The sequence below is a fragment of the Xiphophorus maculatus genome, chromosome 6, assembly GCF_002775205.1.
Source record: "Xiphophorus maculatus strain JP 163 A chromosome 6, X_maculatus-5.0-male, whole genome shotgun sequence".
NCBI lineage: Eukaryota > Metazoa > Chordata > Actinopteri > Cyprinodontiformes > Poeciliidae > Xiphophorus > Xiphophorus maculatus.
In genome coordinates, this window is record NC_036448.1 from 29,261,801 (window position 1) to 29,284,076 (window position 22,276).

A 22,276-nucleotide genomic window follows, 5' to 3' on the forward strand; every position below is an offset into this window, starting at 1 on the left:
GTCCATCCGTCCGTCCGTCCATCCATCCATCCCTCTGTCCGTCCATCCGTCCGTCCATCCATCCATCCCTCCCTCCATCCATCCATCCATCCATCCATCCATCCATCCCTCGATCCCGGATCTTTATTTCTGCTTCAGGAGTTTTTCTCAGATCCAGAACTTCCTGTGTGTTTCTACATAGAAATAATATCTAGAATGTCTCTGTTTGGACTCCAGCCGGTTGCTACCAGAACCAGAACCAGGAGTCTGTCTGAAGGTTCCTTTGCTCTCTGTTGGAATAGTTTAGTGTGTTCCCAGATTTCTGTCTTGCATCTGGTGCTGATCCGTCTGTGTCGGACCCAACTGGGTCGATCCGCGCCGGTTCTGTGCTTAATGAGCTCAGTTCTCTGAACTCATCAGGATCCGTTTGTCAGATTAAACTCTGGAGCTTCAAACCCGCTGAACTTTAATCAAATTAATGTACTAATGTGATTAATGGATGGGATGAAGAACCCGATCCGGACCCGTCTGGACGGCGCCGCCGTCTTCCTCTGAGGTTTCCACGGTGACGGGTCGGGGTCTCCCAGTCAGATACGGAGGAGCAGCTTCTCCTGGATGATTGGACCTGCTCACCTGGTTGTTAAGACAGAACCTTCTGTTTGGACCTGGTTCTGTTCTGGTTCTGTTGGCCATCACTCAGAATCTCCTCCAGGTAGAGACCGAGCCGCACCTGGTCCGGATTCCTCCAGCGGACCCTGAACCAACACCAACAGAACCACATCATCAGCATAAAGGTAATCTGTAATCTGGGTGGTTCTGCTGGTCTCACACCAGAACCAACCAGAACCACCCAGACTGGACCACTCAGCCCAGCTCTGATTGGTTCCTTCAGGAACTTCTTGGTTCTGCTCCGACCCGTCTTCCAGGCCTGTTTATTGAAAATTAATTTTCTGCCTCAGTGTCCAATCCCCCCTCTGCCTGCAGCGGGCCGGGCCGAGCCGAGCCGGGCCGAGCCCGGTGTAATCCCTCTGTGGACATGATGATTACCTCCAGCCAGTAATCCCCCACCAGCAGCTCCGCTGGCCCGGTTCCTGGTAAACAGATGGCTCCAAACAGAAACAGTCGTTTCTCAACATTTCTACAGTTTGGCCCAGAACGGCTGCAGGTGGCGGCGGTTCTACCGGGTCGGAACCAGTCCAGTCCAGTAGAACGGCAGAGACGCCCTGCGACCGGGTCGCTGTGGGAGATTTAAGGCTGTCAGAACTCTGACCCAAAGACCTTTCATCAGGTCCAGGTTCTGACCCGTCATCTGTTCTCTGGTTTCCCAACAGTCAGTCAGTTTCACTTCCTGATCCGAATCTCAGTTCCTCCCCGACCCGGTTCCGCTTCAGGTCCGGTTCCTCATTGTTCAGTGACCCGGTTCTGCTTCAGGTCCGATTCCTCTGAAGGAACCGGGTCTACCCTCCAGGCTCTCCTCAGCCTGCAGGACGTTCATCTCATTCCGGCTGGAACTGTCGGGTCTCTGAAGGTGGCGCCGTGAAGAACTGCTGCAGGAACCCGGGTCGGGCAGACCCAGCAGGACCCAGGTCGGGCAGACCCAGCAGGACCCAGGTCGGGCAGACCCAGCAGGACCCGGGTCGGGCAGAACCTCCTGGGTCTTGGTGGAGGAGATAAATCGGGACTCCAGGGTGGAATCGTCTCCTCTGACTGAAGCTCCTGAAAGATGAAACCGCTCAGGAGTTTCACACAATTCCGTCCGGAACCAGAACCCTGGTGGTTACGAGGAGCTGTTCAGAACCTAAAGGTCAAAGTTCAGGCGTTCTGCAGAACTTTTCTGAGATCGGCCGGGCCTTGGTTCTGGAGGCGCTCTGCTGACTCCAGCTGGTCCGGTTCTGACTGGCGGGTCGGGTTTGGAGGATGTGAGTAACCCTGATCCTCAGGCAGTAAAACGGAGCCGGTGCCGGTTCTATTGATAGAACAGAACCGCTCTGGAACACGGCGGGCCGTAAAAGCCCTCAGGAACGCAGCAGCTGGTGATAAATTCGCTCCGGACCGGAATAGATCCGCTCCGTGGTTTCCGGGCTGAAAACGCCGTGGTTCTGGTCAGAGGGCGGCGTTAAGGCCCGGCGGTTCTGGCGAGGAGCTGCTGAAGTGGTGATCCGAGGCTTTATGAGGAAACATCTGCAGCGGTCCGGGCTTCCCTCAGCGGCTCGGCTGATTATTCTGGACGCTTGCTCCAAAAATACCCAACCGGGTCGAACTGGGTCTCCTCCAGCTGCTGCAGGCCCGGTTCTGTCCTCTTCATCATGCATGGTAGTGATGAAGAAGAATCAGGGTTCCAGGATTCTCCAGAAGCCTTGGTTCTGTTGGGAGGTCCAGGAGGAAGGCTCTGGTCCAGCGGGTCAGAACCGATCCGTGTGAAGCTGATGGAAGCAGAAAGTGTTTGAAGATCATCATCATCATCTTCATCATATTTCTAATTAGCAGATGGATGTGACAGCAGGTCGTTAAGGAGCTCGTTAGTTAGCGCTCGTTAGTTAGCGCTCGTTAGTTAGCCCTGCAGAGTGGGCGGGGCTAAAGGCTCAGACATTCCTGTCAGCTTGAAGCCTGAAGTTTCCTGAGGAGGTAAAAGTTTCCGAGATGTTCAGGCTGCTCTCGGCTCACCGTCGCCCCCTGGAGGCCAGGAAATGTTTCTTATCCTGAAGATGAAAAATCAAAACTTGTGTAAAGTTTCAGGTCGTCCTTCCTGTTCCTTCTGTCCTTTACTCTCCCAGTTCTTGTCTCCCTCATTGTTTCTGTCTTTATATTTATATTAGTAGAAGAAATGAGAGAAACAATTTCAGGGGAAAAGTTGAGACATGAATGTTAAACATAGAATAAAAGTTTTTTGTTATTTTAATGACTGATAATCTGACTGAGTTTTTCCCTCTGTTTATGTTTTAACTTCATTGTTCTGTGGTTAGTTTTTACTCTGTGTGTGAATGATTCCTCGGGTTTAACTCTGATGGTATATTAAAAATAAACGTGTTAAAATCAAAAACGTTTCTTTCTGTCAGAATGAAAGAGACAAAAAAGTTTCCATTTTTCATTCTTTAGTGGGTTTCTGTCTCCATAAACTCAAAGTAAATATGTTTTAGTTTTGATAATATTTCAAGCTGAACATAAAAGCCGGGAACTCTGGGAAGTTGAGTCTGGAAAACCAAGGAATGTTGCCATGGAAACTGCAGGAACCGTGGGAGAAAAATAATATGTTAAACTTTGATAAACTAATAAAATCGCATAATATTTAATAATTTATTTCTGGTCAACATGCTTATAAAGATGAAACTGCTCCAGATGATCATTTTATTATTATTATTATTGTTATTATTTATTGTTATTATTTATTATTATTGTTATTATTTATTGTTATTATTTATTATTGTTATTATTTATTGTTATTATTTATTATTATTGTTATTATTTATTGTAGTTGGAGAACCTCGGCTGTTTCCTGTTAAAAACATTTAGTTCTTCAGTTCTGGTTCTTCTGGTTCTTCTGGTTTCTGTCGGGTCGTGATTAAATGTTGGACCTTTGCTGTTAATATCAGAACATCATTAAAACAATCTGGGTTCAGCAGAACCTCTGACCCGGTTCCGGTCCCGGTTCTGATGGACTCTCCTCTCTGTCCTCACAGATATCCAGGAATTTTACGAAGTGACCTTATCGGACAGCCAGAGGTGGGCGGAGTCTTCCCGGGGGGCGGAGCCTGGCGTGCCCCTCCACCTGTGGGACCTGTCCAGCCTGCAGAGCCCGACCGGAACCTCCGAGACGCTGCCCAGCCTTAGCACCAGCATCGAGGTAGGAACCGGGCCGGAACCGGCGCCGCCGCTCGTCTTCTGCTGAGCCGAATGGACCCGTCCTGCCGCCGCAAAAATAGCTGCAGTAAAAATAGATCAGAGGAGTTTAAATAGAACTGGACCGGCACCGGCGCCGACCGGCCGCTCCATGGGGAGCTGGGTCCACGTTTGATGCTCCTGGTTCTGTTTAAAGTGACAGGAACAGAACCACCGGGTCCGGCCCGGTTCCCCTCCATCTGCTGGTACTGAGGCTCAGAACCGGGTCACTTCCTGTTGATCTGAGCAGATCGGACCTGCTGTGGTTCTGGTTCTGGTGAACAGGATGAGTAGCAGCAGCTCCTGTCTGTAAACAAGCGGTCCGACTGGAACCCGACCATCAGAACCAGTGACCCGTCACCGTGATGGAAACGGACGGCCGGGTTCTTCCAGTCACATAATCCCATGTTTACATGATTCTCTGGGATTATGGGTAATCTGGCAGAGGACGCCGTGCGACCGGGTCTCTGTGGTTCTGTTGGGTCGGAAGTTTGAGGAACGCAGCAGAACTGACAGCTGCTGTCTGTCAGGAAGAGGAGGCTCAGATTGATGCCTCAGAACCGGTCCGGTTCTGAGGGAAACTGTTCTGGTCCTGCGTGTACAAGAGGCCTGGGAGTATTGGGAATACTGGGAATACTGGGAGTTATTTAAAGACAGGTGAGATTTTTAACTGAAAGTTTTTTTTCTCACTGAGAAGCTGAATCATCGCAGCTGGAGGTTCTGATTCATCTGGCGCCACATCTGGTTCCGATCCGAGTCTCAGTTTTTAGGTGGTCTGATGAACAGTTCTTTAGGTTTCTGGAAGTAATTCAGAGATTCACTTCTCCGGTTCTGTTCAGTTCTGTTCAGTTCTTCTACCTGAACCAGAACATTCAGATCAGTCAGTTTTCTGAATCTGAACAGATTCCCAACACACAGCAGAATCGTTCATTTGAACACATTCCCATTTCTGAAATATTTATGAAACTGAACAGATTCTTAATTGTGAACAGATTCCTAACTCTGAACTGATTCTTTTTTGATGAGTCATAAATCTGAACAGATTTTGCATTTTCAACAAATTCTTAAAAAACAGGTTAATTTTGAACAGATTCTTTATTTTGAACAGATTCCTGACTCTGAACATTTTGTCCCACAAAGGGGAAATTCAGAATCAATCTCAGACCTTCTCATGCTCCCGCGGTGGAACCGCCGGGTCGGTGGAACCGCCGGGTCGGTGGAACCGCCGGGTCGGTGGGATCCGCCGGGTCAGTGGAACCGCCGGGTCAGTGGGAACCTGGAGAACCAGAACCTGTGAACCCGTATCAATGTAAACGCAGCCGACAGTAAGACGGTTTAGAACAGTAACGGCTCAGAGGTGAAAGTAGGAGGAGATGTAATTCTGGACCTGATGGCGGTTCTGCTGCTGATTCTGCCTCCTCCAATGCATTTCTGGATGGTTCTGGAGGCTAACTGCCTCCGAACAGAACCGGTCTGGGTGTGTTGAATGAATATGGAGATGATGGACGAAGGACGAAGGTCCAGACTGGAGGTTCTGACCCACTCTGCTCTTGTTGTTGTCATTGAATGCTCTCTCTCTCTCTGTCTCCTGTTTCCTCTGACTGTAAACGACCTCTGACCTCCGTAGGAGTCCCCTCTCCTTAACGAAATCCTGCACACCTTGGCGCAGGCCAAGCTGTCCCCCCGCCATGACGGCCAGGTAAGAACCGGACTCTGCTGTTGGTGAGAGGGGCTGTTGGTGTCGTCCACCTCCGCCGCATGTCCCATCCAGTCCTCATGTGCTTTGGACCATCAGACGGGGGGAGGAGGACGGGGGTTCTGGGCTCTCAGTGCGTCGCTGTAGTTTGATGACGGCAGCGTCTGGACCGGCGTGAAACCAGGTCCGAGCAGATCAGAACCTCCTCTGGTTTCACAGAAAGTTCTGGATGTTGTGGCGTCAAACCGTCAGCGACTCGTTGAGGCGGTCTGTGAGGCGTTCAGGGTTCATTGTGCTTCATTCATTCTGGTTCATGTTGTTGGGTCTGAACGGTACAGCTCCGGTCCACAGGGGGGGCTCCTGGTTCTGATCAGGACAAAACCTGCAGAGAGGACCGTCTTGAAGACCAAATATTAATAATGATCCAGGATGTGAAACATGTTCAGTTTGTTTGACAAATTTTCCCCAAATAAGCTAAAGACGGGTTTATTGAAGCAGTTCCTCCATAATGTCTGGGACAGACGTCCTCTGACTCAGAGTCCGTTCAGAGACTCCAACTTCCTGCCTACCTCTGCGATGTGGAGTCTTCAACATGAGATCATGAAGAGGCTTCAGGTCAGAAGGAAAAAGGATGAAAGCCATAAAGATGGACGTCATGAAGATGAAGGTTGTGAAGACTCGAGTCAGAAAGACGGATATTAGAAGGACAACATGGTCCTGAAGACAAAGATCACAAGGGCAAAGGTCATGAGGACGATGGTCATGAAGATGGACGTCACAAGGGCAAAGGTCATGAGGACAATGGTCATGAAGATGGACGTCACAAGGGCAAAGGTCATGAGGACAATGGTCATGAAGATGGACGTCACAAGGGCAAAGGAACAAGCAGGAAAATTATAGAAACAAAAATCACAAAAATCCTTCAAAGACAGAAGTCATAAAGACATAAACGTCACGATGAGGAAGACCTAGAGGACAAAGGTCACGAGGATGAAGAACTGTCATCACCTGCTTGGAAACTCCATTGAGTTCTGAATCGACAGAGGAGGACGACCACTGCTGCTGACAGCAGAACCATCACTGGTACCGCCTGGAAGGAGGCTGAAGAGTTCTAGAAAGATGTTCCCACTGAATACGGATCAGAACCAAAGCAGAAACTTTCAACTGTTACAACAAAGGAGGGGGAGGGTCATGCTGTGGGCCAATATGGCTGCCATCCGGTTTCTGACGGCATCTGCATGACCGAGGTGACGACCCAAACGCATGAGATCCTCACAGCTGATTGGCTGACATCCTTAAAGGGGCGGTGCCTCAGTTTTCATCAGCTCGTCCCAAACCTCATGGAGGGAACTTCTCCAGAAAACCCGGCTGTTTCAAATCAGATCAGGATGATCCAGGCGCCGTCTCCTGGTCGCCCTCTGGTCAGACTGGAACTGTACTGGTGGTCGTCCTCTGGTCAGACTGGAGCTGTACTGGTGGACCCCGGAGTCATGGTGGGGATCTGGTTTGTGTGGTTTCAGCTCCGGCTGCAGAAACATCGGCCATTTTCTCATCTGTTTAATGTTTTAACGTATTTAAGCCGAGTGGTTCTGGTGGGCCCGTGTTGAAGGTTCTGGTCTGAACGGGAAGCTCTCTGCAACCTGTTGATGGTGTAAAGCTGCTTTTATTTTCTTCCAAATATAAAAATGATCTTTATGGCTTAGTTTCATCAGAGCGTGATCTCAGACGTGAGTGATTCCTAAACTCCAGTCTGGTTTGGAGTGGCGGCTCCGCAGCCAATCAGGATGCAGGACTGGTTTCTCTGGACCAGGATGACGTCTGATGGAGTTGGGCTTTTGTTTTCATCGCGATGCATTTCAAACTAAGTCTATTTCCTGAGATTGTTTCTGTTTCAATATGAACTTATAGAACAAATTATAACAAGTTCTAAAACTATCAGATTTCTGCTCTTAAGCTGCAGGAGTTTGATTGGCCAGGTGAAGGGGGCGGGGCTTAGTGTCTGCAGTGCTGATGTGTGATGCTATGGGAAATTAAATGGCTCGATTTGTGTCAATTCTGACTTTATAGCATCAATTATATCAAAATATTGATTATTTTTGATAACTCTGCTGCCTTCAGCAGTCATGTGACCCTCAATGGCGTTGCTGCTCCTGAACTGCATTTTCTTTGGGATGTTTTAGATGTTCTCTAAGGAAAAATCTGTGAATAAGCAAATTTTTCATGAATAATCCTGAGTCACGTTCCAGAGAAAGTTCAGTTTATTAAATATTGTGGTGCTGTTTGATGTGCAGCGTGTGGGGCGACGCGCTGCCAGGCTGCTGCTCTTCAGCAGAGAATAAAACATGAGCTGGACTCTGCAGGCCGATGATGTGTGAGCAGCAACACAACCGAGGCGCCGCGTTGCTCTGAACAATCACAACTTCCACAGAGAAAGGAAAGAAAAGGTCAATAAAAACTCTCTGTGCTGGTTTGGTTGATAGAAAGTGAAACAAAATGTTTGTTTTTCCAAAGCAAAATCTGGTCAGTTTATTTACACTGCAAAAAATATGTTTCTGAAAACAAGTTAAAAAATACAGAAGTGTGTTAAATGAAATAAATGAACAGATGGATGTTGTGCTTTAATATTCAAAAATCATCAGATTAAAACAAACTGCGGCTCATTCCAACCCGTTTCTCACTAACAAGCAATCTAAAGCGTTACTGTTTCCAATCCAGTAATCAGATTACTTTTCCCTGTCAACATGTTACTGTTTGTCATTTTTCTCAGTGGAAACATGTTGCAGCTTTTTCCTCTTGTCTGGTGGAGACCAGCAGCAACGTAACGACTTACGTTTCTAAATCCGGCACTATTTTCAGTTTGTGTTGCTAAAAACGACGATATCAAGTTACCTGAGCTGGACACAAAGTTCTGCTGTTACACCTTAAAACCCAGGGAGTGGTTTCCTGTTCTTCTACAGGCGAACGCCCCCTAGTGGACGGTAGAGCCACTACCAGTCGATTGCAGAACAGACTTACTAGCTGATTGCTGATGTACAGATCACAATTTTCTTGAAGAAAGTGACACAAACAATAATCCTTTAAAAAAACAATTCGATTTTAGTGCCATAAATATATTAGGCTCATAGCGACTGATATGAATTCATATTCTTTAAAGAAACATTTCTTCTGTCAACTCTTGTATGAAATTAACTTGTAACAGTTTAATATAATAATAGTTTTCCAACATAAGCAATAAATCAATGAATCACATGATAAATTAAAACGAACACAATAATTTCCATTTGCATAATTTATAATTTTTCTCTTTCTGCCAAAAACTGGATGATGAAACTCTTCAGTTTGTTGCAGAGGTGTGACCAAGTCACTGTGTTGCAAGTCTCAAGTAAGTCTCAAGTCTTTGTCCTCAAGTCCGAGTCAAGTCTCAAGTCAGGAACTTTTAATTTCAAGTCATTTCGAGTCGTTTTTATTTTATTTATTTTTTTTATTTGCAATTATACATAAAATTCAAATAATAGACCATTTGTTCGTTTTAAAATATGTATTTATCTCAAATGATAGAACATGTGTAGCTGAACACAAAGTATAAAAAACATTTTTAAATTGGACCACTTTATTGCGCAGTTCTGTTAAACTTGATATTCAATAAAAAAAGAGGAAAATGCTGACATTTCCACAGCACAATACAAAGAACCATAACAGCAGTTTTTTCCTCTTTTCTCTGACCTGTCAAAACAATATATTGTCAATATAATTTCCCAACGTAGATGTCTTCAAATACACCAACCATCCTTAGATGATACTAGACCCGGCTCATCATCATGATGGGACAGAGAGACTCTGTTCCCTGTGTTCAGGTCCAGAATCTGCTTTCTGTTCCGGAGCCCCGCTCACTATCCACCGGCTTCCTGAGCTAACACGGTGCACATTATTTGTGGAGGCATTTGAAGGACCGGATTTATGGTAAATAATCACCAATTTAACCCGGAGTACACATGCTAACACGAAGTTAGCTAAAGTCAACTATCTTACAGCAAAAGAAAAGCGCCACCTACCGATCTTTATGAAGCTTCAAATGCCGGACAAAGTTGGACGTCGTGGCATCTCCATCCGATATTCTCTTCTTGCATGTTTTACAAGTTGCAGTTCGTTTTTTAGTCGAAAGTTCATAACCTACGTAGCCAAAAGAAATTACTCGCGGAAGCATATTCCAGCGGTTATTTCGTATTTCGTTCCCTGAGCTCTGTAGCTTTGCCGCGTTTTTTTAAACGTCCAAATCCTGTTAATTTGATTGGTTGTGCTGCAGCTACGTACACATACATACATAAGGAGAGAGGAAAACCATAGTGACGGTGTTAGAGATTTTTTGGTATTATCATTTTATTTTCTTACTCTAGTTCACATTAAGTCTATAGATCTTTGTGATTTTCTGTTTAAAGTGTTCTCTTCTTTAAATGACCTGGAGGTCACTACTGTCTGTTCAACTTTACGAGAAATAGATAACACTAAGTTTCTCAGACCTTAAACCCTTTTGCAAGAACACCTCCTAATTTAGTAACCACCTGTGAGCAGTCGTATTTTGTTTTATTGACAGTATTGACCGAGATTTGAACCGGGCTCAGACCTTTGATCAGATATCACATCTGGACCTGGGTTGTTAGATGTTTGGGTTAGAAGCTTTACGACCTCTGTTGTTTTTCCTGACTGCCCCTTGCCTGTTCTTCTTTGACAATAAAAACAGGAGTTTTTGTGAGGGCAGACCAGAACGCTCTGTGGAACTGATCGGAGGAGAAGTTTGATAGAGCGTTCTCCTTTTGCAAAAGCTCTACATAAAATTCATATACGTTGTCTGTGGTTCTTTCTTTTATTTAGGTTCGAAAGGAAAATACCTATCAGACGGTCTGCGCATATTGATACGGAATGAGTGACATTAATTAATGACGCCACTTTATAAATAATGTGTTTTAAATTTTAAGACTTTGAGTAAAAAATATCAAGTCTTTTCAAGTAAACAGCTTCAAGTCGAGTCAAGTCCCAAGTCAATGGCATGAAAGTCAAAGTCAAGTCCGAGTCTTTGAGCATTTTTTCAAGTCAAGTCTCAAGTCGTGATTTTAACGACTCGAGTCCGACTCGAGTCCAAGTCATGTGACTCGAGTCCCCACCTCTGGTTTGTTGCTTGGGACTCAACTAACCATTTCCTTTAAGTATCATTTTGTTCATAACGTTTGCATAATTCATTTGATTTGTTTCTGTTTTGTTGATTTACTTTTTTTCTATTTAAAATGTCTCCAGTTAAAGTGTTAAATGTTCATTAGAATATAAAGTTTATTGATCTTTGAGAGTTTTCTTAAATTATTTCGCCTTTATTACGTCATATTACTGGGAAACGGTCTCAAAACATCATCATTTATAGCAATAATTTCTGGAATAATTTATAACATTAGTTATTGTGACAGGCCAACGAAGATATTACATCAGTATTAGAAGAAACGGTGCAGACCGAGCAAATCCCACCAGGTGGAAACGGAACCGATCGGGTCCGGTTTGAGTTCTCAGAACCAAAGAGGAACATTGTTCGGTTCTCTTATGGCTGCCAATAATTCATCTATTGATCTGATTCAGAATCATAGAAAATTATCTGTATTAGAACCAAACTGATGATAAATTTCTACAAATAAACAGGAGAAACAAAGGACAGGTACATCTGAGACTGCTGACATCACTTCCTGTGGACTGTTGCATAACCAGCCATGTAACACGCCATATGATGATGATGATGATGAGGAAGCGCACACACGGCGACGCAGCCGCATGACGGATTCATGGAAGTGTGAATGATTGGTACTTGTGTGGCGCGCCCACTCAGCCTGGTCTGCTGCTGAAGCACACGCTCTTCCTCCTCCTCCTCCTGCTCCTCTTCCTCCTCCTCCTCCTCCTGAGCCATTTGGCGTTGAGTCATCATACATGTTGGTTCCAGGCAGCTGGTGTGTTTAACGATGAAGAACAAAGGCCGGAGCAGGGTGGCATCAGAGCCGCTCCGTCTCACCTCCACCCTGAGGCGGCGCCGGGTCAGAACCGACCCAGGGAGGTCCGGGTCCTCCCCACAGTGGGCTGACCTCCAGAACCAAAATTCAAGTTTTCTAAAGAGGTTTAACTGCTTTTTGGAGAGAAATTATCTTTAATTTGATAATTCAGTTATACATTTTAATTAAAGAATGACGCCTGTTTGTGGTGTTTTATCATCATTATTATTATTATTAAATTGTTTTTGAGTCGTCTTCACTAAGCTTCATAATTTTTAGCATATTTTATCAGTTAAAATTTCCAGCTTCAGCTATTTAATTAACTGCCTGTTTTAAAATAATTTTTATTTAATTTACTTTTAACAAATTAGGGAGATATTTGTTCCTGTTCTGCTTAAAGGGGCAGGATTATGTGTTTCCCAGGTTCAGAGCCATTTAATAGCACAATTGAGTAATTATGTAATCTGCAGTTATAAAAATGCTGAACATATCAGACATGACTGAAGAAATTTGACTTTGTAATTTAAGGCCTTGAAATGAGGTCTCTGTCTCTTTAAAGACTCCTGCTCTTTTTAAAGCTCCGCCTCCCAACATGGCTCCTCTATTAACCCTTTAACATTTTTACCAGCGTTGCTCTGAGCAGCAGCTCCTTTAATGAGCTCAGCACGTCCACTAGCTGTTGCTAATTGCTGCTGGCTAGTCTGAAGGAGCGGGGGGGGAGGGGTGCTCAGAGGAGGAGCTACGTCTTGAAGGTGGGGCTAGGTCCACCCATGTGTTTAACTCAGCTGAGTGGTTGCCATGGAGATTAAAGGATTTCTCAAATGTGAAAAAAAATCAAGGTAAAACTCCAGGTGTGTTCTTGAGGGAAGACCATTATAACGTGATGGAAAGCTCAAAGATGACTTTACATAATACTGGCCCTTTAAAAACGGTGTGTAAGTGATGAAAATTCCGAGCTGTGTGGCAGCACTTGAACGCGTCCTGGCTCTTGAGCAACGGAAAAGTCAGAGGGGTTCTGCTCCCGCTGCGCTCCGGTCCGGTATGAAGGCGGGCCGGGCAGGGAGGAGCTGGCTGTCCGGGTAGACCGCAGCAGCCGGCCGGGCCGTGTGGATGTAGCGGAGTCTGTGGAGGGAACCCGCGGGATGAGATGCTGATGCTGCCGGGGTTTATCCTCCCGCTGCCTCGGAACGATGGACTGCATTTGTATCGTTACAACCAAGGTAAAAACCGGAGGAAACGCCGCCGCACACGCGCTGCTTCCGGGAGGTTTAATTCAGCAGGAGTCGGTGATTAATTCGGCGGGTTTATAAATCATCAAACCGTTTTCTTTTGGTACAAAATGTACTTTTTTATCGGTCCGCTCCAGCCTTTCAGCTGCTCGTCTCCCACCGCGGCTAATTAAGAGTTCGGCATCAAATAAAAAAAAGACGACTATTAACTAGAATGCTTTATTTTTTTAAAACCAAACTACCGCCGAATTAAAAGTACGGTACTGAAAATCTAAAATATGGATTGTTTTAGATTTCGAAAGTTTTTATTTCTTCGGAAATCGGGAACCATTTTCATTTATGAATTTCTCTGAATGGATTTTGGCTTTAAACTCCAAAGTTTTAAAGATGAATGAAAACTAATTATGAGTTAAAGACAAATTATTGATGGTTTGAGTTTTATGACATTATTTCTCTTTTTAGATTTTTTATTTTATTCATCAGGTTTTTTTTCTTTTTCATGTGATGATGATCGGAACCCATTCCAGACAATCTGGATATATGATCCAGAAGTAACTCAGGTTCTAAGCTGGTTCTGGTTCAGGCTTGACCAGAACTGGAGCCTCCATGGTTTCAGTGGTTAATGGTTCTGGTTCCAGGCGGGTTTCTGGAACCGTCTCAGACAGTCAGCAGCATCTCCGGGTTCTCCAGATGGTTCTGGTGAACAGAACTTTAAAGGTTCTGTCAGTGTAAAATCAGATCGCCTCTCTGGGTTTCCTCCATGTTTTTGAACCTCTGGTTCTGCTTGGTTCTGTTTGGGTTTGTAGCTAGCCGCTCTCAGCCGGATCCGATCCGGTGGGGATTCATCTGGGTTTTGGATCCTGGAAACCCAGACTAGATGTTGGACGGTTCTGAGCTGCAGGGTTCAGTCTTTGACTAGGCTGTGTTGTTTGGATCATGGTTCTGCTGATTACCCGGTTCTGACCCAGTCTGTCAGACAGATAGACTCACATGGCTTCAGTTTCTGGTCCAGCTGCCGCAGCAGACAGAGGAGAAAATCCGGCGACCTTTGACCTGCAGGAGGCGCCATTCGGTCGATCTCTGCATCTTAAACCTCGACTGCAGCAGCAGCTTGAATTATTGATCCGCTTTTACTGGAGGGATGGAGGGATGAGAGCGGATGGATGGATGATGGAGGGATGAGAGAGGAAGGAGGGATGGATGAGAGAGGAAGGATGGATGGATGAGAGAGGAAGGATGGATGATGGATGGATGAGAGAGGAAAGATGGATGGATGAGAGAGGAAGGATGGATGATGGATGGATGAGAGAGGAAGGATGGAGGGATGATGGAGGGATGACAGTAAAGATCAGGAGTTTTTGTTGATTTCTGAGGATAAAAAGTTGCATCGTCAGCAGGAAGTGGAGCGCGATGAAGGTCTGGTGGTCTTCATCATGAGGTCTCTCAGAACCTGTCTGGACCTGACCGGGTCGGGTCGGGTCGTCAGCAGCCGCTCCATCCTGCTGTCTGGACAGGAAGTGCTTCACGCTCTGCTGACGGATCAAACGGCTGCAGCTTCCTGTGAGTTTCCTCTGAAAGCTCCAGAGGCGGGCCGCTGATCCGGGTCGGATCCAAACGGATCTCCTGCCCTGGACTTACCGGGCCTGAGTCAGAACCTGACTGCAGAACCAGCAGAATTGATCAGGAATAAAATATTTTCTATCTCAGCTTCACGTCTAAAACCGTCTCTATTCATAAACATCTGGAGGAAGAGGAAGGAGCTGCTCTTCACCCTCAGGCAGCAACGAAGCTCGTGATGAAGGTTCTGGTCGGCAGGTCGACCCAGTCAGAGAGAGAAGTTAGTCCAGGGAGGAAAACGAACCTGCAGCATGTCTGATGCAGTGCTGCCCCCTGCTGGAGGGTCAGAAACCAGATCAGATCATTTCAAACGTTTTCAAACATTCAGGAAAAGATGCTGAAGGTTCTGCTGGTTCTGCTGGATCAGAACCAGCGGTTCTGTGTTCAAATGTTAAAGGTTGACAGGAATTTTGAAAATATAACTATATAGAAATGCATTTATAATAACTATAATTTTCTCCAGTTAAATCCTAATGAAGTAATCAGCCAGTAGATCTCAAAATGATCTATGTAACGATTTCTATGTCACATTTAAAAGTGACGTTAATTAAAGTCACATGACCTAAAGTGGACAATCATGAGTCAGCGTATTTCTATGCTTCACCAAATATTCTTAGGCTGCAAAAGTTAAAGTATTTTTTACATTAGATTTTGTAAATTTGAAAGTTTTTGGTAAATTTTATTTGCTGGTTGTTTTGTTTACAAGGAATCCTGTGATTGGTTGAATCAGGCCTGACTGTGATTGGCTGAGCTGAATGATGTGACCAAATTAGATTCGATTTTCTTAAAAACAAATGACAGAAAATATTCTTGAAAACATGTTTTCAGTCGTTTTTCTGGGAGTTGATCTGAATTCAGAGTCGACATAAAAACCAGCTAAAAAACAAGATGGCGGCCCTGGGCGACCTGACATCACTCTGAACTGTGGAAACATCCTGATTGGTGGAAAAAATAATCATTTTCACAAAAAAAGTCATTTTCACCAACAACATTTAGTTATTGTTAAAATGTATTTATTGTCTTTTAGCGCAGACAGAACCAAACGCTGCCAGAACACGGGTCGGTTGAGATGTAAATAACACATATTCTTTGTTCACATAGGAATATTTGCTGACCTCAGTCTGACTGCTCTCATAAATAATCCGTCATACGCAGAAGAAACTCTCAAAGCTGCACTTTTAAAAGTTTCTCTGTATTGAGCAGAGTTTTAGCTCCAGATGTTGATCCGATCATTCCTGGTTCTTCTTCACGGTGTCGGGTCAAAACGGGTCTCGATGTGAAGCTGAGAGTTTCAGGTGATCATGATGCAGGCCAACCGTTCTGCACGCTGCTGTTCTGAGCTTGTGAAGGTCCGGATCGGGTTCTTTGGGGTTCTGTTGGATTTTATCCAGGATGTTTCGTCTGGCAGAAGAAGCTTCAGCAGCCGGTCAGGTGTCTGTCTGCTCAGCTTGGATCCACAGTGCTGGGATGGTTGTTGTCCAGCAGGGGGCGCCACCTCCACAGAGCTTTACCTCAGGTTCAGATCCTCTGCTCACCCACCAGCTTCTAGAACCTCTAGTTCTGGTTTCCAGGGTTTCCCATCATATGGATCGTGGCTGAGTGTGTGTGTGTGTGTGTGTGGGTGTGGGTGTGGGTGTGTTCTGGTGGGCTCCCCGGGTCGCTGTCGCACCTCAGTGCAGCAGGTCTACGTTAAACAACAGTGGGGTAAAATTAGAAGTCCATCACGTCTGAACTTGTCAGCTGCCATCACTGTCACTGTGTGTGTGTGGGGTGTGTGTGTGTGTGTGCGCGCGCGCGCGCAGCCTGACTCAGGCTTTGATAATGAGGCACTCGGGCAGCGGCGCTCAGATGGCGGCTGATTGGTGGAAACAGCAGGAAGTGGAACCTTCATCCGGGTTGCTTCAGGCCGCTGTGCTTCCGGTCCAGATCCTGAACCCGGTCAGGTGGTCCGGACCGACGGTTCTCCAGGATTCCTGGAGCTCTGGACCTTCTGCTTCCTGCCTGCAGTTCAGTAATCCTCCACCAGGAGGCTCTGACTGTTGGCCTAGTTAAATCCTGATGTATTTAAAATGAAGATGAGGAAACTGTTGTCATGGCGATATTCAACAATAACATGGCTTCCTACTGTGATTATTTTACAGCTTGGTGGGTTTAGATTATTATGGGATGTTGGCTAGAATCTTTCACTCTGTTGATTTGATTCAGATTATTCATAATTTCAGTTTTAATCTGTAAGTGAAGGATCCTGGTGACTAGATGTTAAAGTGTCTTTAAACATGAATCCACTCTGCTTTGTTTTAACGAAGCGTTCAGAGAGAGAGCGCCACCTGTCTGCAGACAGCCTCCTCCGTTAATGACGACGGTCAAATTTCCATCCAGCAGGTTTAGATTTTCAGTGAAGAATTTTAAAAATGTACATAATTTCTCTCAGAAAAAACTCTGAGTATTTATATCGTCTGCAGATAAAAAGACGAGCAGATTCATCCAGCCGGCTGGATGGAGCGAGAAGTCAACATGGCTGCATCCAACATGGCTGCATCCAACATGGCTGCATCCAACATGGCTGCATCCAACATGGCTGCATCCAACATGGCTGCATCCAACATGGCTGCATCCAACATGGCTGCATCCAACATGCCTGCATCCAACATGGCTGCATCCAACATGGCTGCATCCAACATGGCTGCATCCAACATGGCTGCATCCAACATGGCTGCATCCAACATGCCTGCATCCAACATGGCTGCATCCAACATGGCTGCATCCATCATGCCTGCATCCAACATGGCTGCATCCAACATGGCTGCATCCAACATGGCTGCATCCAACATGGCTGCATCCAACATGGCTGCATCCAACATGGCTGCATCCAACATGGCTGCATCCAACATGGCTGCATCCAACATGGCTGCATCCAACATGGCTGCATCCAACATGGCTGCATCCAACATGCCTGCATCCAACATGGCTGCATCCAACATGGCTGCATCCAACATGGCTGCATCCAACATGGCTGCATCCAACATGGCCCCAGCCTGTGTTCGCTCACGGCGTCTTCAGCTCTGTTTCTGTCTGGCTCTGTGTGTTTGTGGTTCCCTGGTTTTCGTTTTGCTCTCTGTGGCGCTCATGTGCAGCTCGGTCTTCACAGGAATTTTGTCCAGATGTTTTCCTTCCAGGAAGACATCTGGACGGGCCGGTTGAACCTCTGCTTCACTTTAACAGCTTCCTGTGCGGACGTCACAAAATGGAGGCCAGCAGATTAGTTTTATTTGTTCAAATGGATTTTGGAACATTTTTTGTGAATTGATTTTTTAACGTTAACATCCTGAAGCTTTTCAAGGAACCAGAACCGTTTTCCAGGCCAGGTACTGTTCCTGGTTCTGTTGAATGAATCTGACCCAGAAGCAGTTCTGGTTCAGGAAACAACAATCTCTGTTTACTGCAGCAGAGTTCTGGATTAAATCTATAATTCATCAGTAGCATCTGAGTCCCTCCTCTTCCTCATCTTCATCTCCAACTACAAACTCTGCATGTCTTCATCTCGGTCGCGTCCAGCAGGTTTTTCTTCTACAGATTTAAATCAAACATTAAAACATGGGACTGATATCTGAAGGCAACGCGGAGCCTGTCTTTCCGTTCTCACATTTTGTCCCGTCTCCTGCCCCCCCGCTCCGACCCTCCCCCTCTCTGGATGACTAACGCTCTGCGGAGGACAGCGACAGACGGTGGGCGGACGTGCAGAGAAACGGCCCGGTCCAACAATCCCAACCATTCACTCCCAGGCTGCTGCTGCTGTCAGCCTGAGGAGGAATCTCTGCTTCCTGCCTCTCCAGACTGGATCCGGGATCCGGTTCGCTCCAGACCCTGTCCGTCTGGGATCCGGTCCATTCCTCCCCTCTCTCTACCTGAGTAGTAAACGATGGAGGCTCCTTTGGGTGTGCAGGAGCAGTAACACCTCCGGTCACATGGTGGCGCCACACAGAGCAGACCAGAGAGAGCGAGGAACAGCAAAGAAACAGAAAACACTTTTATTTCCTGCTGAAATAAAAGCTTCTCCTCTGAGTAGAAAGTGTATAAAGCAGCTCTTTATCGCCCCCTAGGCGCTGTAGTGCTACTGCGAAGTCCATTTATGGACCACTATTTGTTTGGAGCCCAGTTGGGGACCAGTATCGCTCAGTAGAACTCCTCTGGTGGTCCAATTCTGGGCACCAGGTCCAGTTCAGACCACTGGAGGACCCAGTTTGGGTTTGATTCTATCCCAGTTTGGATCTTGTGTCCTCCTGAGGAAACCTCAGTTTGGTTTGTAGTTGGAATAATTGATGCTTCTCAAAGCAGGTCTGGAGACGCTTAGCCCCGCCCCCTCCCACACGTAGCCCCTCCCCTGGGAATCTAGATGTTTCTTCTTTAATCTGAATGCTGATTGGTCAGCCTGTTCATGTGTGAATGTGTGATTGGTTCATGTGATTTTCCGCCCTGTCTGATACGTTTGCAGTTCGTTGTGTTTGGAGTCAGACGGCGAAGGGTCGTCCCGTCAGACCGTCAGTTCCCGAAACTACACAGAAAAAACACATGGGGTCACTTCGACCCGTCAGACCGGACCAGAGTAAAAAGCTTGTGGGTCCAAATGACCCCGATGGACAGAACCGTCAGAAAGTTCTGCTGTGGTTCTGAATGCGGTGTCCAGTACAGCCGGTCCAGTTTGGGCCGGTCCTGTCCCTGCTTCTCACAGAGAAGCAGAAAAACATCTTGATCTGAATTCATCCAGAACCTGAAGGAACTCAGAACCCAGCCCGGTTGATCGGTCCAACAGAACCGGAGGCTCACTTCCTGTAGCGTTGCTGGGTCAGAACTTTGCAGGAAATCAGAACCGCTGGTGTTGGTGAGGTTCAGATGGAGATGATCCGTCTCCTCAGTGGACCGAACCGAACCGAACACCAAGAGACAAAAGTTCCTGAGATCCTCCTCTTCCTCACCTCCAGCCTTCATCCCTCCTCTTCGTCACTGTTTCTTCCTCTCCTCCTCTTCCTCTGTCCTACATCGCTCTACCTCGCCTCAGGATACACCCCCCTCGCGCCTCGTTTCCGACGCGTCATGTGACCAGCCTCTGTCGCCCCCGCCCCTCCCCCCGCTCACGCCCCCACAGAGCGGAGCCTCACGCAGACGCCGGAGCGCTCTTCATCGCTCAGAGAGGAGGACGGCGCGGCGAGGAGACGGAGGGAGCCGAGCCGCCGCCTGAGAGCAGAGAACACGCCGCTCATCCTGGGGGGGTTCTCCCTGGATGCAGGAAGAGCTCTGGGGGTCGTTTCCTCCCCGCCGCCATGCAGCGACGCCAGGAATGAGGGCGGATGGTGAGAGCAGGGAGCAGCAGCAGCAGCAGCAGCAGCGGAGGAGGAGGAGAGGCAGGAGGAAGAGGAGGCGGGGGCAGCTCGGCCGGCGGCAGCAGCAATGGCAGCGGCCGGCAGCGCGCCAGGAGCCGGCGGCGCTCCCGGAGGAGCCGGCTGGCGGCCCGATGTCCCGGCGCCGAGTCCCCCGGATCCGGCAGGGGGGAATGTTTCTCCCCGATGCTCTGCCACTGCAAGGTGGCCTGCAGCAGCAGCACCATCTCCCTCATGTTCGGCTGCAAGGTGGGTCAGGACACGGGCCGGTCCGGTCCGGTCCGGTCTGGGTCCATGTTTGGTTCCAGGTTAGAGTCCTGTTTGGTCAGAGTTGAGTCTGATTCTGGGTCAGAATCCCGTTTGGTTCTGGGTGCGGTTTGGGTCCGGGTCACTGTCAGGTTTGGTTCTGTTGATGAGTCACAGTTATAAACCGGGTCTCAGTCCAGAGGGCCCAGCAGATCCGGTTCTGGAGAACCCCTCAGACCCCTCTGGATGTTTCCCGGATCCTTCCACCGGTCCAGTAGAGGTTCTGGTTCTGTTGTTCCTGGTTCTGGACCCGGCATCCAGCGGCAGCCCGGTTGGGTTCTGTTCCTCAGCCGGACCTTGTGGTGGTCCGCTCTGCTTGGAGGACATCCAGAGCCATAATCAGACCGGTTCTGTTGGTGGTTCTGGACCAGGGCCCGGTTCTGACGGATCTGCAGGGGAACCTCCTCCATCCAGTCGGTTGGTTTTGGGAACAGCTGGAATAAATCCACATTCTGAGGTCAGTGAACTGGACCTTAACTGGGCCGGTGACCTTTGACCTGAGCCGGGGTGGATGCTGGTCTGGAGACGCTCCTCCTTCAGAACAGCAGCGATGTGGAACAGGATGTTCTGATGCTGACCCGGTTCTGCTGTGGTTATGTAACGGAACGCGGCGCTGCGGCGTTCCGGGCCTCAGCAGAACCTCTGACCCGGAACATCTTGCAGAATCCCGACCTGCTTCCTGTCCTACACCTGTCAGACTCAACTCAGGGAATAAAACCTCCTATTATAGACGCTAAACCTGCCGTCTCCTGATTGGCCGCCGCAGCTGCCTGTCGCTTCTCCCTCTGTGAGCCGACCAATCAGAGGCCAGCTGAGCTGGAGGGCCGAGCTGTGATTGGCCGAAGGCGGCAGGCGTGGTGGTGCATGTGTGAGGTCCATGTGCTCCACAGGAAACAACAACAGAGTCCTGGAGGAGCTTCATTACCCATGATGCTTTGTGAACAATCCGTCTCTCAGAGAGAAAATTAAAAACATGAAATAATCAGGATGATCTTCTGGTTCTGTTGGAGACCAGATGACCTGGTGACCTCAGGTCAGCTGTAGGTGAGGAACAATGAATCCATGGATTAAATGATTAACGGCCCGATTACATTCATTTAAAACTTTGAACTTTTTATTTCATTCCTGTAAGAGCTCAGGAATAAATAAGTAAAATTACATCCTTTTGTTTTGATAGATATGACATCATATTGATCAGATTAATGAATTAAACTGAAATAAGTTTGTATTGTGATATCAACATACATCTAAACACATCAGAACAGCTGATCTGCAGCAGAGTTGGAGACGATAAACAACCTGAAAAGTTCTGAAGAACATCAGTCGTTTCAGCGAAGCCCAGCCCGTCACCTAGCAACAGCAGAGCTGTATGTGCTGTACAATGGCTGCTGGAAAAGACAGAAGTTCTGTTATTGACTTATCATCCAGAAACCACTTGCTGCATTCTGATTGGTTGTGCAGGAGGCTCCAGTTCTGCTTTTCAAAGATACACAGTTGCATCGTTGCACATCTGTTTGCAGCTCTGGATTTGGATTTAAAGAGACAGCGACTCTAAAACGTCATTCTGAAAGATCAACAGGCAGAACTGAGCAGAATAAAATCTGATTAACTGAGAATGATTTTGTACAAAAGTTGTAATGAACACATTCTGTAGCCCATAGATCTATGCTAACCTGTTGAAGGAAGGAAATAGGTGACCTTTAATACTTCAAGAGGTCAGAGGTCACCCAGGAATAAAACAATGAATCCTGTTTATCAGAGAGGCAGTGGAAAGTGTTCTGGTTGGACCCGGTTCTGTTCGGCAGCAGGACTGACCCGATGGCTCTCAGCTTGGTTCTGATTGCAGATCGGTGATGAAGGCTCCGCTCCTCTTCCTCTTAATTAACCCGATTGATCGGCCGGATCGATTGGGGCGAGCGCTCCACGGATCGTTGCTGCAGAGACCTGAGCTCCGTCTCTGACTGCCAGGGGTCAAAGGTCAGGACTCCGAGCCCGTATGTCTGCTTTAAAGGGTTGAAGGACAAAACCTGTTCTCTAGAAACAAGATGGCCGCCGGGCTGGATGAAGCTCCGGAGCTCTGGGACCGATGGAACCATGCTGGACAGAACCAGAACCCAGTTCAACTGAATTTCCCCGGCTGTCCGTCACGGTGGTGGAGGGTTCATGCTGTGGGCCGGG

General features: G+C 47.3%; 1 protein-coding gene across 17 annotated transcripts in view; it reads left to right on the forward strand.

The window, feature by feature from the left end:
- Positions 1-22,276, forward strand: part of LOC102220044 (discs large homolog 1-like protein) — a 61,496-nt gene that overhangs the window by 6,177 nt on the left and 33,043 nt on the right. For 10 of the 17 annotated variants that reach the window (XM_023335284.1, XM_023335286.1, XM_023335287.1 and 7 more), the window contains exons 3-4: positions 3,657-3,820; positions 5,483-5,554. In XM_023335284.1, coding sequence (XP_023191052.1) covers positions 3,657-3,820; positions 5,483-5,554 — 236 coding nt within the window. Of the gene's footprint in view, positions 1-3,656; positions 3,821-5,482; positions 5,555-12,587; positions 12,792-19,579; positions 20,042-22,276 lie in introns of those variants that run through there. The other 7 variants (XM_023335288.1, XM_023335294.1, XM_023335303.1 and 4 more) reach the window with 3 other exon arrangements.